Genomic DNA, 17,404 nt, shown 5'->3' with positions numbered 1-17,404 from the left:
TAGGTAAAGGATTTAAAGAGGATTTTTTTTAAAAAAAATGGCTGCTTCCAAGTTTTCATTATAGCAAAATTGCTTCATTTAGGAAATATTTTTCTTTTTTATTCTATGCTTTTAAGATCATTTAACTGGAGTTTTTTCACAGTATAACAGACATGTGCAGTCTGAGGCATTTCAGGATGATGGTCTGAAAGCATGCATCACTGTATATTTTTGGAAAATACAAATTTATATACTGAGTTTCTTTAGTATACACCAATTCTTCTGCGGAGGCGGGTGGGATAATTCATTTGGGGTATAGGGAAAAAAACACCAGAAGAGGAGTGAAATATCTGATTCATGAGAAAATAAAGGAATTATGGGTAAACTTCATGCCCCACTTCCATCTGCTATTGCCAGTTGACTCGTGCAGTTGCCAACTCTGAATGTAATCCTGTATTATGGATCATCACAATATATCTTGCTTTAGTCAGTGAAATAGAAGTAGGTCCAGTTCAATGATAAGAAACATGCAAGTGCTCAATTAATGCTTCAGTGAATTTGTTTTTTAAAAGATGAAGTCCATCTATTTCTAGTATGTGAAAAATACAAGTAATAGATGTATAATAGACAGAGTGTTGGACTTCAACTGGGAAGACTCTCTTTATTCATTAAGTTCTCTGGGTACCATTGGTCCTGTCATCTTCTCCTAACCTAGTGTATCTCATAGTGTTGTAATTAGGATAAAATAGGAAATCATTGACCCACCCTGAGTTTCTTTGAGGAAAGAAAAACAGGATTAGAATGTAATAAATAATGGTTGTTGTCTGCCATTTTTAAAGGCACTCATGGTGGGTTACATTCAGGGTCAGAGTTCACAATTACTGCAGTGTCCGGTAACTGTTAAATCCCTTATCCCTATGGCACATGCACTCCCATGGTGAATCTCATGAGAACCTGGATTCTTTCACTGATCTCAGATCCATGCCTGGTATTTAACCAGGATTGACAAGCTGAGCTCAAGTCTAAGATGAACGATCCTGATTAAATATTAAGTTGGCGTGGTACACTTCTGGGTCCTCACAACACGGAATGGGACAACTCTCTGCGGCCAACTCTCTGTGGCCAGCTCACTGTGGGACACCTCAACATGGCCAACCCACTGCAGGGACAACTCAATGCAAATCTCTGACAAACACATCAAAGCAGCTCCCTGCTCTCTCTTAGTTCTCCAACATTTTAGTTGCCCCGCACTTCAAAGCAGTTCTCAGCTCTCTCTTCGCAAACAAACAGCCCGCCACGCACTTCAAGTGCCCCACACTTCAAAACAGTTCCCTGCTCTCTCTATAGGGATGGGAAGTGTGCTCCTGTCAGGATATGCCGGTACTCATGCAGCTGAGATTGGCTCTAAGCCTCATTGATTTGAATTTCTGCATTAAGACAAAAAGGGCTTTGGAGAAGCGAGCCAGGTGCAGCTTTAGATATGCCAGTATTCATGCAGCTTGGCTCTGCATATTGAAAACAGGCATATCTCCTAGCATCCTTCTTTAAGATTCCTCCCTTAATATTATCTCCCTGCATTTCAATGCCATTTTTTAAACTTGGTGTCCTGGGCTCTCTCGGGTTTGTTAGAGAATGGAGAATTCGCATTGAGTTGTCCCTGCAGTGAGTCAGCTGTGTTGAGGTGTCCCACAGTAAGCTGGCCGCAGAGAGTTGTCCTAGACCCCTCACAACTTATACTGCAGGAGTGCATATGCCATAAACATCTTGAATTTAACAGTTTGATAGTAGGGATGTGCAAACCAGCTTGAGGTTGAGCCAGTTCACTGTCAAACTGGAACGGCTCAAGGGCTCACCCGGTTTGGCTCAACCTCGAGCCGAACCCGCCTGGCCGGCTCGGGGATGGTTCGGGGTTCTAAACTTTTTTTTTTTTAAATTAACTCATCACTGTGGGTAGAGCAGCCTCAGGGGGTGCTGGCACAGCTGTGGGGGGATTCCCTCTCCTCCCACCATCCTCTCCCCAGTCCTGCAAGGGCCATTTCAGTCCATTTTCGGGCTGTTCCAGCCCTTTTCCTGATGGCAGTGACCATTTTGGAGGCCGCCACACATGCTCACTGGACATTTGTGTGGCTGGGTCATGACTTGATCCCTTAACCTCATTTTAGAGGGAGGCTCCATAGGCAGGGTTGCTGCTGCCATGGTGCTACTGGGATCAGGCCCGATCTCGGCAGTACACATACATACATACATGCAAAACCAGGCTGTGGTTCCTTAGCCCAGTTTTGCATGTGCATGTGAATAGCCTCTTTAAATGGCTGTGTGAGCCTCCAGCACATTGCACCATTTAAGTGAGAAATTGTAGCTTTTCCAGTAGAGGAAAAACATGGTATTCGCGAGGGTTCCATTCCCCGACATTGCCTCTGTCAAGAACCCACCCTGTCACCCATCTCAGGTCCAGGGAGGTGATTTGTTTTTATATTGTTTTATAACAACTTAGTCTCCACGTTCTGGGAATTTATTCAGTTTTTACTTTCTTTTGCTGCCCCATATCATTACATATTACCCTGCTCTCAATACTCAATGTACAAAGCTTCACAAGTGCAGGATAGGCGTAAATGTTCAGTGTACAAATGAAACAAAACTTGAGGTCTAGAACAAAAACAATAATATGTTCATTGCTTATTTCACTCTCTTAGAGTGGTTTTTTTCTTCTTGATAAAATGTAACATTTAGGGAGGTGATATAACTGGGACAGAAGTAAATAATTCTTGGTTTGAAGACATATTATTATTACTATTATTACTTCTTGTTTACACAGTCAGACAGGTGTTATTGACTGGTTTGTTTTATCCAGACATCGAGTCCTTCCCAAGGACCTGGGATGGCTGAGTTTTATTGTCAGTTGTTATAGATATCGTCGCAGAATATAGGCTGTTCCCAGTAAAGCTGCTTTTTTTAATTGGCTGATGGTGATTTCTGTGGCTATTCTATTCTGTGGCTATTCTATTCTATTCTATTAATAATAATAATAATAATAATAATAATAATAATAATTTGATTTCTATACTGCCCTTCCAGAAATAGCTCAGGGCGGTTTACATAGAGAAATAATAAATAAATAAGATGTCTCCCTGTCCCCAAAGGGTTCACAATCTAAAGAGAAACATAAGATAGACACCAGCAATAGTCACTAGAGGTACTGTGCTGGGGGTGGATAGGGCCAGTTACTCTCCCCCTACTAAATAAAGAGAATCACCACATTAAAAGGTGCCTCTTTGCCAAGTTAGCTCTTTAACACTTAGTGAATCAACTCAGACCTTCCTGTCTGTCACGAGGAGGTTTCACTTCAGGGCAGCTTTCACATTCAAGGTTTCTTTCCAAGGCTTAACACTTCCCACTTTTAGAGTACTGCCCCAGTGTACTGCTAGTTCCACAGTCTCCACACATTCACCACTCAAGTCTCACATAAACCTCTGAACAATCTCTCTGCTATGCTCTGTCCAACCTCTCACTCCTAACGATCAGCTCCAACACTCGTACTCCAACACTAGCTCCAACTGTCTTCTCCTAACCAACTGTCCTTCTTTAAATCCCTCCCCCCCAAAATTCCATGCATGGTTACTATGGCAACATACACTCTCACACACTCACTCTCCAGCTCCTATATGTATGTTCCTATATGTATGTAGAGCCATGAATAAGAAAACCATGAATACCGGATCATTAAACTCTATGTAATCATGGCGGTTAGGTTCCTGGAGGATCGAACCTCCAGATGGGCCAAAATTGGGGGTGAGGGTGGTGCAAAGTAAAGTGCCCTACCGTTCTCTGCAGGCCTCCAGCAATGCCCCCCAAAGGGTCAAAATTCCCCCTCCATGAAAAATTGCTATTTTGGGACCTTTATTTTTTGACAAAACAAGCCACAAGATGGCTCCCATGCAGAAAATGGCAGCCGGAAATGTCCTCTGTGGTTCTTTCCAGCTGCCTCTGATCCACGGATAAGTGAGTTTAACTCTTTTTTGCTTCCCCCCCCTTGTATATACCGAGGTCAGGTGCCAATTACCCGACCATGGATACTGGATCAGTGAGTAACAAAGTCATCCTGTACTGCTTCTGTGAATATCACCTGACAAGAATCTATACTGCTCCTAACAGATAATATGGAACATGTACACTTCCCACATAACATGCATGGGTGCCACTGGCGGAGCTACCATAGTGCGAAAGCATGCAAAGAGCACAGGCCGCTGCCTCCAAGGAGCCGCTGATGCTGCCTCTCTCCCCTCCCCCCCCCCACATTTCAAAAGGAAGGCAGGTACTGTTGTCTTTCATCCCTCACCCCCACTCTCCACCTCCACTACAGGGCCCTAGCCCCCACCCCTCCCTCACCCCATCCCATCTCTGATGATTACCACCCCTCCCCCAGTTCCGGCAGGAGAGATTAACTGTGGGGGGTCAAATAGCAATTTGACTCCCTGCTTGACCACTTCTTGAAATGAGTCATCCAGTTTCCTAGAGAAGCAGGTAGGAGGAAGAAACATTTGGCTGTAGGTAGCAGCAGCAGCCCGCCGGCACAAGCAAGCAGAGGAGCGAGTCTGCAGCAGGACCTCTTGAGAGAGAAGGCAAGGAACTGTTGGGGGCACAATCTTTGCGGAGGTGGGCTGTGACAGTGAGACTCACGGTTAGGGTTAGGCTGGAGCGGGCAACTGCAAATCTGCAACTAGGACAGAACAGAGTCTCGTACAGCAACTAGCAACTAGTACAGAACAGAGGAGGAGAGTGGAGAAACTGAGAAGAAAGAGATCCGCAGCAGCCCCCTCTACCCTGAGCCTATCGAGTCCACCGCTTGTGTTCCCTGCTTCCCTACATTCCTCCCCCCCCCCCACTCTTGCTGTTGCTAGAGAGAGTGCTGCAGTGCTAGCAGAACAAAACAGAGAGAGGGACTCACTGAGAGCAAGCATTGCAAGTTTGCAAGAACTGAAGGTGTTGTGTTGTGCAGTGTTGTTGAGTCTGAGAAGACAACATGATGAGAGTCCTCAGAGTCAGACTCAGCTAGTGCCGTTGAGTAGGGGTGCGGGGCGGGCGCAGGGCAGGGGTGGGGGGTGGAGGTGTCTGTGTTTGTTTGCTTGCTTGCTTGCTTGCTTGCTTGCTTGCTACTACTCTTCCTGGCCTCCTCGTTCTCCCAGCATAACTGCCATCCCGGCCATGGGACCGCATGATCTGCTCATGGCAGTGCGCTTCCCCGGCCCCCTTCTGTGTTGTATGTGTTGCTCGTGCCTCACTTGCTTGCTGGGCCCACTCCAACCTTGTTACGCCCCCTGGACTCACCATGTCCCTGACCTTAGCCCCTGCGAAAGGTGAAGCCTGAACCTTTCTCCCAGACCTCTGTATGAAAGGATTTGTTTGTGCAAAAGAGCATTCAATCATATGAGCATCCACCTCATTCTGAAATGCTGCAGTCCAGCAGGGCTGGCCCCACCATAAAGCAGAGTGAAGCAGGCTGCTTTAGGACAATGGCCACATTCATAGCTGCTCACCTAGCACCCTCCCCAGAGGCAAATGAAAAAACTACAAGGTGGTTTTCTACTTACCTTCCTACTAGATAAGGAAAAAAGGGGGAGAGATCTGGGGAAAGGGAGATGAGATTTTAAGAGGACAAAATGTGGGGAGAGGAAGGGGTGCTATTTTGTGCTCTGCTGCAGGCAGCAAAACACTTCTGGGCTGCCACTGTAGCTCAGACACAGCTTGTCACCTCTTCAGGTTTTTGTGGGAAGTAGGGCAAAGTGTGGATAGAATTGCAGGCGTGTGACTTGCACGTAAGGCAACAAGAGAGCCAGCGTGGTGTAGTGGTTAGAGTGCTGGACTAGGACTGGGGAGACCCGAGTTCAAATCCCCATTCAGCCATGAGACTTGCTGGGTGACTCTGGGCCAGTCACTCCTCTCTCAGCCTAACCTACTTCACAGGGTTGTTGTGAGGAGAAACTCAAGTATGTAGTACACCGCTCTTTGCTCCTTGGAGGAAGAGCGGGATATAAAATGTAAAAATAATAAATAAGAATGACACACTCGTCAAAAATGCTAATGGTAAATTTTAGCAATATTAACATTGTGATGCCTTAATCTGAGTCCTGCTACTCCCCCAAATAGCCCTACAATCCTGCCCCCTGATGCTAAATTGTCTTATTTGTATTATTACAAATAAGAACTTGTATTATTTGTTATTTATTATAATTTAAGTTGTGTTTGCCTTTTAGCATGTTCTTGTTGTTTGCTAGTGCCTGGATACCCATATTACCTGTCAGACAGATGCTTGCTGCCTCTTGCCACTATAGCAGGAGGAGGCTAAAGCTTCTTTTCCCTCTCTCTTTATATGCAGCCACCAAAAAAAAAAAAAGCGGGGAGGGGCCCATCTTCAATTCTTGAACACGGGCCCCTTCAGGGCTTGCTACGCCCCTGATGGGTGCTGTCAGGGTCCCACCCTAATGCCCCTCTCAGTTCTAGGGAGGTGATTTGTTTTTATTGTTCTAGAACAGTTTAGTCTCCAGGTTCTGGGAATTCATTCAGCTTTTACTTTCCCTCGCCGCCGCCACATAAATTATGGTTCCCCTGCTCTCAGTACTCAACACCTTTGCCTGTGTAGCCTCGCAAGTACAGAATAGGCATATATGTTCAGGATATAAAATGAAACAAAACCTGAGCTATAAAATGAAAACAAGAATAAGTTTATTATTTACTGATTAGAATAAAGATCTCTGCAAAGCAGGACACACAAGCTTCTCTGCCAAGTTACTAGGTACATCAGCTGTTCTGGATAAAATGTAACATTTTATCATTTTAATGCAAAGAGACAGTGTGGTGTAGTGGTTAGAGTGCTGGACTAGGACCGGGGAGACCCAAGTTCAAATCCCCATTCAGCTGTGATACTAGCTGGGTGACTCTGGGCCAGTCACTCCTCTCTCAGCCTAACCTACTTCACAGGGTTGTTGTGAGGAGAAACTCAAGTATGCAGTACACCACTCTGGGCTCCTTGGAGGAAGAGCGGGATATAAATGTAAATAATAATAATAATATAGGGAGGTGAAATAACTGGGACAGAGGTAATTAAACTTGGGTTTGTGAACTTAGCGTATTCCTCCAGACCTTCTTGTCTGTTACTAGGAGCTGGTTCTCCAGCCTCCACACATTCACCCTTCAAGTTCCACACAACTCTCCTGTTCAGAACACATACCCCAAACTCTCAACCCCCAGCTCAAAACACCTCCTACTCCCATGCAACTAAATCCAACTCTCTCTCTCCCCTCTCTGTCTCCACTGCCTTTCTTAAATCCCTGCTCCTCTGAACCTTCTGTGCCTAGATACTAGGGTAACCCACACAGACTCACGCACTCACTCACCAGCTCCTCTATACTTCTCATCACAGTGCATATATAATTTAGAGTGTAATTAATACATCTGGCTAGGTATTACGACCTTCCATTATTTTACTGATGTGAAAAGTACACCACCTAGAGATGTACATATCAGGCAGCATAGACAGACAGACAGACAGATAGATAGATAGATAGATCATGTTCTGGTATGATATCCAGTATGAGGGCTAAAAAACTACTAATCTTCAGAATTGGACTAACAAGAATGTTTTGCTAATGACTGCGCCACTAGACCTGCCACATCCCATCCAAAACCTGCCAGATTTATTTATATGTTTACCACAGATTTATCTATTTATTTATTTGCCCATTCTTCATATTTGGTCTGTTTACCTTCCTGGTTTAGCCCAAGAGGACAGTATTGTTAGCCCAAGAGGACAGTATTTTTAGCCCAAGAGGACAGTAACCCCAAAGTTAGCAATTCTATATCTGAACTGGTTCAAAGTAAGCCTTCTATCCCAAACCATTCCAAAACAGGCCAAATGCAGCAGGTGACTTAATTATCTGTCTTCCTCTCTTGCTATCTTTTTATAATGTCTTGATGTATTTTGTAGAAGAAAGAAGCTCACTGTACATTGGTTTGAAACAGGTCATAGATTTTAGCAGAAAGATGGGAACTAGATCATAATTCACAATTTGTGAATGAGCAAGTTTAAAAGTCATAGTAGACATTTAGAAAATTAAGCATGCATTTTTTAGAAAAATAAGATCTGGCTCAACACTTTTAAACTCAATAGTTTTTTACACTCTTTGTCAAGGCAGATATGGAGGAGCAGCATGAACCATTTTTTTCTTTGGGCATATGTGTCCAGTGGCTTCACCGAAAAGTCTATAGAAAGGCATATGGAGGATTTGCTGCAGAATCTTTTAAAGCCTTGCATCGTTCCTTGATGATTATTCTTTTCTGTACATCATCTTGTTATCTGAAATCTTTCATTTTCTGTTCCTGTTCATTTTAAAGCCATGCGTTCCCATTCCTGTGCCAATGCATAACTTCTGTCTCTAGTCTTGAATAATTTATTTTGGCTTCTTCTTTTTCTTTATTTTTATTTTTTATTTTGCCTTGCAGCTGATGTTCAGTTTAATCAGGAACATTTCTTTTTAATCCCTGACACCTCACCTTAGACACTGACCTCCAATGCAGAGCAGACAAATGTCTCTTGACATTTTGAGTATATCATGTTTCCTGAATGCTCTTTTTCAATAATATTCTCAAATAATTCAAGGGAGCTTTGGGTGTTTTCCCTTTTTTGATAAATTTTAGGAGGTTTCAAACTAAACTGTATTTCCCCCCCTTTGAATGCTATAAATAGATAGTTTCTATTCTGCAAGAAAAGTGGGACTGGATTACAGGACCATTGCCATAAGGCAGCACCCTAGAGCAGCTGTTGAGGACCTTAGTGAGGACTGCCTATACCGGGTGGGCATTGTTGGAGGGAAATTGTGGCAGCAATGCACCCACCAACTTAGAATAACATTGTTTTTACTTTTGCTGCTGCAGCAGCAATGAGAGAAAAATCTACTGTATCAGCACATTATTGGGTGGGTGGGAACATGGAGGTTGGGGGCCCCTTACTGAGACTCCCCAAACCTAAAGCTTGTCCTACTTGATTATTATTTTTTCCAAATTGCTCAAGATAATGCAATAAATTCAAAGCATTGCATTGCTTTATATTTTCTAGAGTTTTGTGTGCAGTTCAGATTAAGAATTTAACATCTTTTCCCTATTAGGGCAAATATTTCCAGTACATGGAAATTAATACGATAAATATGCAGCTCAGTTCCACAAGCACTACTTGTACAACACACAGTTTTTAGCACTCAGAGATGGAAAGTATTAGAACCAATATACAAACTGTCTATTCACATAAAATGAAGTCAGACTAACAACTGGTTCATATTTTAATTCAACAGGCTCTCTTGCTTAGTGGAATCCTATAGACCTATTGCCTTGATTAATCTTTGCTCCATCAGATCTTTACATCCTGCTTAGCAAAAATACTAAACAAATTCATAGTCCAGTTTATAAACCTAGGCCAGTCAGGTTTTATAAAAGGAAGGCAGATTGCACATCCTATTTGTCGCATTGATTGATTAAGTGCTGTCAAGACGGTATCGACTCTTAGCGACCACATAGATAGATTCTCTCCAGGATGATCTGTCTTCAGCTTGGCCTTTAAGGTCTTTCAGTGGTGCATTCATTGCTGTCGTAATCAAGTCCTCCCACCTTGCTGCTGGTCGTCCTCTTCTTCTCTTTCTTTCAACTTTCCCCAGCATTATAGATTCTCAAGGGAGCTGGGTCTTCGCATAATGTTTCCGAAGTATGATAGTTTGAGCCTGGTCATTTGTGCCTCAAGTGAAAATTCTGGATTGATTTGTTCTATGATCCATTTGTTTGTTTCCTGGCTGTCCATGGTATCCTCAAAAGTCTTCTTCAGCACCAGAGTTCAAAAGCGCCAATGCTTTTTCTGTTTTGCTTCTTCAAAGTCCAACTTTCACATCCATATAGTGTCATGGGAAAAACCATTGTCCGAACAATTCTAATCTTTGTAGGTGTAGACACGTCACAGCATCTAAATATCCTATCCATGGCCTTCATTGCAACCCTATCACTGCAACCCTATTTGTCACATACTGAACTGTATATATTTAAGTAAAAGAAATAACATCCCTTCGGCCATACTTAACTTAGAAATGTTCAAGGCTTTTGACCATTTGTCATGGTGTTATTTGATTAAGTTAATAGATCATCTTAAAATGGGAACAGGATTCATCAGACACCTATATAATGAATCTTACACCACTGTTTGAATACATTCCTTGGATTCTGAAATATTTCATATCAAAAGGGGCACAAAATTATTTCTCTGTGTGAACTGCCCTGAGCCATTTTTGGAAGGGCAATATAGAAATTGATTGATTAATTAATTAATAAATTAATTAATAAAACAGGGATGTCCACTTTTTCCTTTGCTATTTGTGCTTCATAGTTAACCAGCAGATTTAAGGCCTGACTATTGATAGTATTGAACATAAGATCAGCTTATATGCAGATGATATTGCCTTAATATTACCAGATCCCTTACAGACTATCTCATCTGTACAGGATGAGATGTTTAATTTTGAAAAAGTATCAGGATTTAAAATATTTTTTTCTAAATCAGAAATCTTGTGTACTTAGATCAGCACCAAGTCTCAAAAGGACATAATTAAATCATTGGGTATTATCAAAGTCTCTACAAATATTTGGTACTTGGGAGTGAACATTTCCAAGAATCTCACAAATCTTAAACATTTGAACTTCACTTCGATATTAAAATCTATCAGAAGAAAGATCTAGAAATGGAAAGAGAATACCTCTCCTGACTGGGGCAAGTTAAAGTGTATCTGCTATCCAAATTAATATTTTTTCTTTCATGTCCTACCAATTACTATATCTGCTAATACCCTGAAGAGATGGCATATAATTTTTATGTCTTTATTCATGCTAACAAAAAGGCGAGACTTAGATATAGCATTCTTTACACAAAAATAGCTAATGGCGGAATAGGAATTCCATACTTACCTGCTTATTATGAGGCTTTTCACCTCTGAAACATCTTACAGATGCTGACCAATGTTGAAATTAATTCTTGAGTTAAGATGGATGTTTCTGATCAATATAGAGTTAAAAGCTTGCCACCCCAGAAATAACAGCACAAGCTAACAGACAACTAACAAAATTTGAAGTACTGGTTTTGGAAGACCCAGGCACCCTCAAAAGTGTGGTTTCAAAATTATATGAATTGATTGTAAATGACTTCCAGCAGGAAATCAAATATCAGGAGTGGATGAACAATGTGGAAATGGAAGCCAGTTACTTCATCTTCAGCCCAAAGTAAAGGGAACTTTCTCAAAGTTTTCCATAGATGGTACCTGTGACCCAGTAAAAATAGCATACATCCAAAAAGACTGCTCTCTGCTTTGCTGGAGTAGTTATGAGGTGAAGGGAACCTATTTTCATCTTTGGTGGACCTGTTCTAGGGTCTCATAGTTTTGGGCAGAGGTAATCTCAGAGATGAGCAGGATTACAAACCATAAAATAGGATTATGACCTCAGCTAGCGTTAGTAAATGTATTTTCTGGGGTCAATACAGATGTTACTTTAAAAAAAATAATTGTGCATATAGTAACTGCTGCCAAGTTAGCTATAGCCAAACATTGGAAAAATCAAACCATGTTGATGGACATCTGGTACAAGAACCTATGGCATATCGTGATCTCAGAAAATCTAACCCATATTATTTGGTCCCATTAAAACCAGACTACAAATAATGCTTTTTACATCATTTGGTCAGATTTTATTCTTTGCACTGATCGGGAAAGTCATGGTTGTTTTCCTACCCCAGACAATATTAGAGTTTGGATGGATTGCTGAATTGGGCTTTGTCATATTATGATTTGCTGTTTCTGTTTGGATCAACGTTGTTTAGCATTGTAAATTTGTTTGAATAAAGTTTTTTTTTAAAAGCTCCCTTGCAAATACTCATACAAATAAGCCATTCTCATTACCTTTGTAAGGTCATAAAAGGAAACACAGATCACATATTCTGTGAAAGGGGATCTTATATTTCAGAGGATGGTTTACAACTAGTTCATACATGACCTCCGTTGGCTTCCATTTACTCTATCTATCTATCTATCTATCTATCTATCTATCTATCTATAATTTGTATCCTGCCCCTCCAGCGGCTTACAATAAAACTGCAAAAGACAATAAAAACACACAACATGACACCATAAAATGCACTAAAAGACAGCAAGATAAAACTGTTAGTAGATAAGATACTTGCATGAGAAATCTAATGTTAGGAGAATGGACTCACTGAAGATTACAGCAGCTGACAACGCACAGCATGCTGATGTGCACTTGTGGCCTGTGAACCATCCATCAGCCCATCCATCACTGGCAAGTGGGGAGACTCAGTGCACACTCAGCTTTGCATAATTGCTGCTGTGCCACTACTCTCATTGGGAATAATGGTGGTAATGTTGCAGCAGTAATTACACACAGCTGTATGTGCACATGTACACAAGTGTCCCTCACCTCTACTGCCAATAGGATGGGCTCTTGGCTGGCTCTCAAGCCATGCACATGTCCCTCTTCGAAGGACAGCATGCTGCATCATACGTTAGGTAAAACTATCTCTGAGATAGTTGGTGGTACTTAAACATTCACTCTGCCTGCTTTATCTGTGCCTAGCAGTTTGCAGAAATAAATTTATTGTTCAAGTAGCGAAGTTCACAGGTGGATGATCTAGCTAGTATTCCTTTTTTTCCTGTGCTATAGATATTTACCTATTAATTAGATATTGTTGTTGTTGTTATTGCTATTACTATTATTATTATTATTCCATTTATATCCTGCTCTTCCTCCAAGGAGCCCAGAGCAGTATACTACATACTTGAGTTTCTCCTCACAACAACCCTGTAAAGTAGGTTAGGCTGAGAGAGAAGTGACTGGCCCAGAGTCACCCAGCTAGTTTCATGGCTGAATGGGGATTTGAACTCTGGTCTCCCCGGTCCTAGTCCGGCACTCTAACCACTACACCACGCTGGCTTATGCCTTTGGGATATTTCATAGTACAGTATACAACACTATATTACCCTTTTAAGGGCGCTTTCCAGACTAGCCGCTCAACAGCGGCAAAATGCTTCCGTTCAGGCAAATCTCATTCAAAATGTAAATAGCAGGGGGAGCAGTCTTGTGAAAACTAACAACCTGAAAAAACAGCAACTTTTTAATGCCAGATAAGCAACATTATAGCAGTGATTAAATTCTAACCAAGGCATTGGAAATATAAATGGCACCCTGCTGTCAGTGTAGGGATTGCAGTGTCACAACACAGGAAGTGTGGAAGCACACTTCAGAGATTCGTCATGACCCTGTTGCAGGGTCTAATCTGGAACGCACCCTATTGGCAATAGCAGCTTTCCCCCTTTTTTAAAGATTAGATGTGAAGGTTTGTCTATACTCCTGCATTCCCAAGCATAAATCTCAGTAATAGTGCTAATGCAATGCACATTTTAGGCGCTATATATAGTAATATTCAGATGAAAGTCTGTGGATTGGATCCAAAGAACCATGCAATTAGTTCTGTATGTCAGAGCAGTGCTTTGAAGTTTTGTTTCTCAAAAAGCAGTTTTCCTCATGCCAATTTGCAAAAGCAGATCATTACATGGCATGAAGATGTATAGCTCAAAGGGGGGAATCGGGGAAGGAATACTGCACATGCCCATGCCCTCTGGCATGCTTAAAAGTAGCTTTTTGAACCCCAGATGTTTTTAAATTTATTATGCTTAAAACAATTCTGAATTTCACAGGGGGCAAGCAATATCGAGTTTGTAGCCTCACTGCATTAATTTCACATTCACCACCCAGGTTTCTATAGCTTTCTCCTGTACAATATGGGGGGAACTGATCATCCTTGCATCTTCTCTCCTTGTTTATTTGTTTTATGGTTTAGTACCCTATGAATGGCACAATGGCACAGCTTGATTGATAAATGTATTTACATGAAGAGTTGATTTAGAGGGAGATAGACAATATGTCCTTACAAGAGGGTACCCCTTTTGTAAAATGATGCATGTAGATACAATGAAAGGAAAAATTATATAAGACTGAAAACCCATAGTGAAATCAGAATATCATGTAGTAGAGGTATAGCCTTCATCACTTGGGGTTTACTCTTAAAATACTTGTTACAAGACTAACACCCATTAGTGTGATTAATGAATAATATAGCCTCAGAGTAGAGGGTGGATAGCTGTGGCAATGTGAATTGGCTAAGGAGGCATCAGTTGGATGACATTAAAAGGACTGAGACAGAAAAAATATTGAGAATGACGTTTACTTATAACTATGTGGGATCTTTAATCTTACCATATACGAAACAGTCCTTTAGTTGCATAAGTTCTTCAGGCAAACTTTTCTTAACTTTTGTTCTCTTTGTAACATTTCACATTAGCCCTCTGACTCTTTCCAGTCTGTTTTTTGATCATCCTGTCAAAGTCCGGACTTTAAAAAAAAAAAAAAAAGTCTTTTAAAGATAGCCTACAGTGATGGCTTGCAACAAATGTATGGAGCAAAAAGGTCAATTTCAGATCTGCATATCATTTTGAACTGAATGTATTGAGTTGTAACTTCTTTGTAATCCTTAGAAGTAATTGATGATTTTGAACAACATATTTAACAGTAACTATTCCATTTAAAATTTTGAAAATTTCAGTGTTCTGAAGACTATCCTGCCAAGTGCTAGGTCACAGGTGATTTCATTCATGAGTATGAGGATAAAGGTCCAAGTCAGTGGTTGAGATTAATTTGCATGTCAAGACCAGTAGGTGGGAAATATGTGCAAGGGACAAAAGACAAATACATAATCTGGGAAAGCCAAAGTCAACAGTCCATGTCCATCGGCAGTAAGATGCAAGTAATATCAAGGGCAATATATTTTTTTTTAAAAAAAACTGATTATGGATCATGCAAAGTGGATCTGCTAATGTATCAGACCATCTGCTGAGCCAAGGACATAGCTGATATGCACCCATGGAATCCACAGCAGTCTGTCAGGGGCAAAGTCATGGTTGCAACTCCTCTTTAGCAACTTATATCTCTGCACTGTCATGTCTCTCACAAAATTTCATCTAGTGGTATGGAGGGGGGGAATCTAAGTAGAATACACCTCATTTCTCTTTTCCTAATTAAAACTACTTCCTCCCACAACTGTTGTTTACTCCACTGGGGAAAATATGCAGGCTCCATAGAATACCTGAGGAACCAAAGCAGGGGAAATGTTATTGTTTTGTCTTAGTTTTGGGGATAAATGAAAATGTATTAATGAAATATGCTACTTTTTTGTTTTGAAAACAGATGTCTTGTAGAATACATGCTCAGTAGACCGTGAGGCTGTTCTCACATGCAACCTAATCTGGGCTAAGGATGTTAGGCTGTGCATAAGAATCGCCAGATCACGGTAGTGCCTCGGCAGCAAACCCACCAAATAAGCTCACGGGTTAGCCGAGGTTAAGGATGCGCTCGCACTCTTAACCATGTCTAACTGCTCGTGTGTCAGAACCGGCTGCTTGAAATCAGCGCTGAGACACTGCAGGACTTCTGGCCAGCACACAGTGCATTCTGGGATTTCTGGGGGCCAGGACAATGTGTCCTGATCCCCACACCTCCGGGCTGCTAGAGGCAGCAGCGAAACGTCTGCAGGGAAGGTAAACTCCTGCAGCCTTCTCTGCCACCTATCCTCAAGCCCTCTCACAGGATTGTGAAAAAGGGTTCATAGCTTATTTATTTATTTATTTATTTATTTATTTCACTTTTCTACCACCCCACACATGTGTCTCTGGGTGGTTCACAATGATAAAACAGTTAAAACACATATAAAACCACATAAAAACAATTAAAAACTAACAATTAAAAACTAACAATTTAAAAATCAATCGCAGAATTAAAACCTATACATTATTAATTAGCTGAAAAGGCCTGAGTAAAAAGATGGGTTTTTAAATATTTTTTAAAAATTGTCAGAGATGGGGAGGATCATATCTCAATAGGGAGCGTATTCCATAGTCCCGGGGCAGCAACCAAGAAGGCCCGTCTCCATGTGGCCACCAGACGAACTAGCGGCAACTGAAGACAGCCGTTTAGAGCTTTATAAGTTATAACTAGCTCTTTGAATTTTGCAGTTGACATGTATTTTGTAATTGACATTATTAATGTACTAAGAGGATGCTAATGCCACTATTTCATTAAGGTCATTGGCAATAGATAGTGTTTAACTATTTCATTATATCATTGAGCATATGTTACTAATGATAAAGAGGTATCGGCTGAGCTTCCAGATGCATTATGAATAAAACAGTCCTGTCTTCTGAGAAAGTTACATTGATGCATTTAGGTGGTTTTATTATTTAGATACTTCTAGCACTAGGTGAAATGGAAATTATAGTAATAATTCAAGCTCACAATTATCACTATGATTTCATTCTTTTTTTTCTTCTTCCTCAGAACGATTCAACGTATATCTTATGCCTACACCAAACTTAGATATCTATGGGGAATGTACAATGCAGATCACTCATGAAAACATCTATCTCTGGGATATCCATAATGCTAAGGTGAAGCTGGTCATGTGGCCTCTAAGTTCTCTGAGGAGATATGGACGTGACTCAACTTGGTTTACTTTTGAATCTGGAAGGTAAGACCAAATCATGGATTGTGACATGTATGAAATCCAGGCAAAAAATAAAAATAAAAAAATTCAAGCACAAAAATCTCTTTGTCGATAACACTGCATCATGGACCTGAACATTTGGATCTCTTTATTCTTTTCGTCTATCATTATATCTCCAAAATTCCAGCATAATTTAATGTCCTTTGATACTGTGTTTTCTCTCTATTTGTTATATCCCATGCTAGAATTGAGTTATGGATAAATAGTCTCACTAGAATTTTCTTTAAGAAGAAAGAAAAGCTATTATTTCATGCAGTAAAGAACTCTTGATAAGCTGATAAGTTGTTGACACAAAATGGGGGCACTCCAAAATAAGGTGATGGTTTCCACATATTTCTACTGGCCCTCTTTCCGTTTATTGGCTGTTTTAATTGTTTTAGAGTTGTGAGTTTACTTTTGTTTTCATTGTTTTAATTTTTGTTTTTAATGTTCTTTTCGTAAACCTCTTTGACGACCTAGGTCAGCTGAGCAGTATATAAATATAATAAAGAAAATGCAATAATAATTTTAAAAACAAACAGGGGACTCCCTAGATAAGCAGAAACGTTTTGTGTTGTTTTTTTAAAAAAAATAGCACTATGAGCTTCCAGGATCTGTGTGAGCTTTCAGTACCTGTGGAATGTTCATGGCTCTTGAGCCCAAGTGTCAGTTGTTGTTTTTTTTAGAAAAGAAAGAAGTTGTTCTAGTAAGAACTAATCTGCCTACTTTCTTTTCACT

The 17,404-nt window shown here is 40.8% G+C and overlaps 1 protein-coding gene across 4 annotated transcripts in view; it reads left to right on the top strand.

Moving 5' to 3' along the window:
• The window catches only part of DOK6 (docking protein 6), a 373,813-nt gene that overhangs the window by 245,008 nt on the left and 111,401 nt on the right, over window positions 1-17,404 (top strand). For all 4 annotated transcript variants that reach the window (XM_053246098.1, XM_053246101.1, XM_053246099.1 and 1 more), the window contains exon 5: window positions 16,462-16,651. In XM_053246098.1, coding sequence (XP_053102073.1) covers window positions 16,462-16,651 — 190 coding nt within the window. The remainder of the gene's footprint in view (window positions 1-16,461; window positions 16,652-17,404) is intronic.

Source organism: Hemicordylus capensis, chromosome 4 (assembly GCF_027244095.1).
Source record: "Hemicordylus capensis ecotype Gifberg chromosome 4, rHemCap1.1.pri, whole genome shotgun sequence".
Classification (NCBI taxonomy): domain Eukaryota; kingdom Metazoa; phylum Chordata; class Lepidosauria; order Squamata; family Cordylidae; genus Hemicordylus; species Hemicordylus capensis.
Note: the sequence above shows the minus strand (reverse complement) of the source record. Positions and strands in the feature narration are given on the sequence as shown.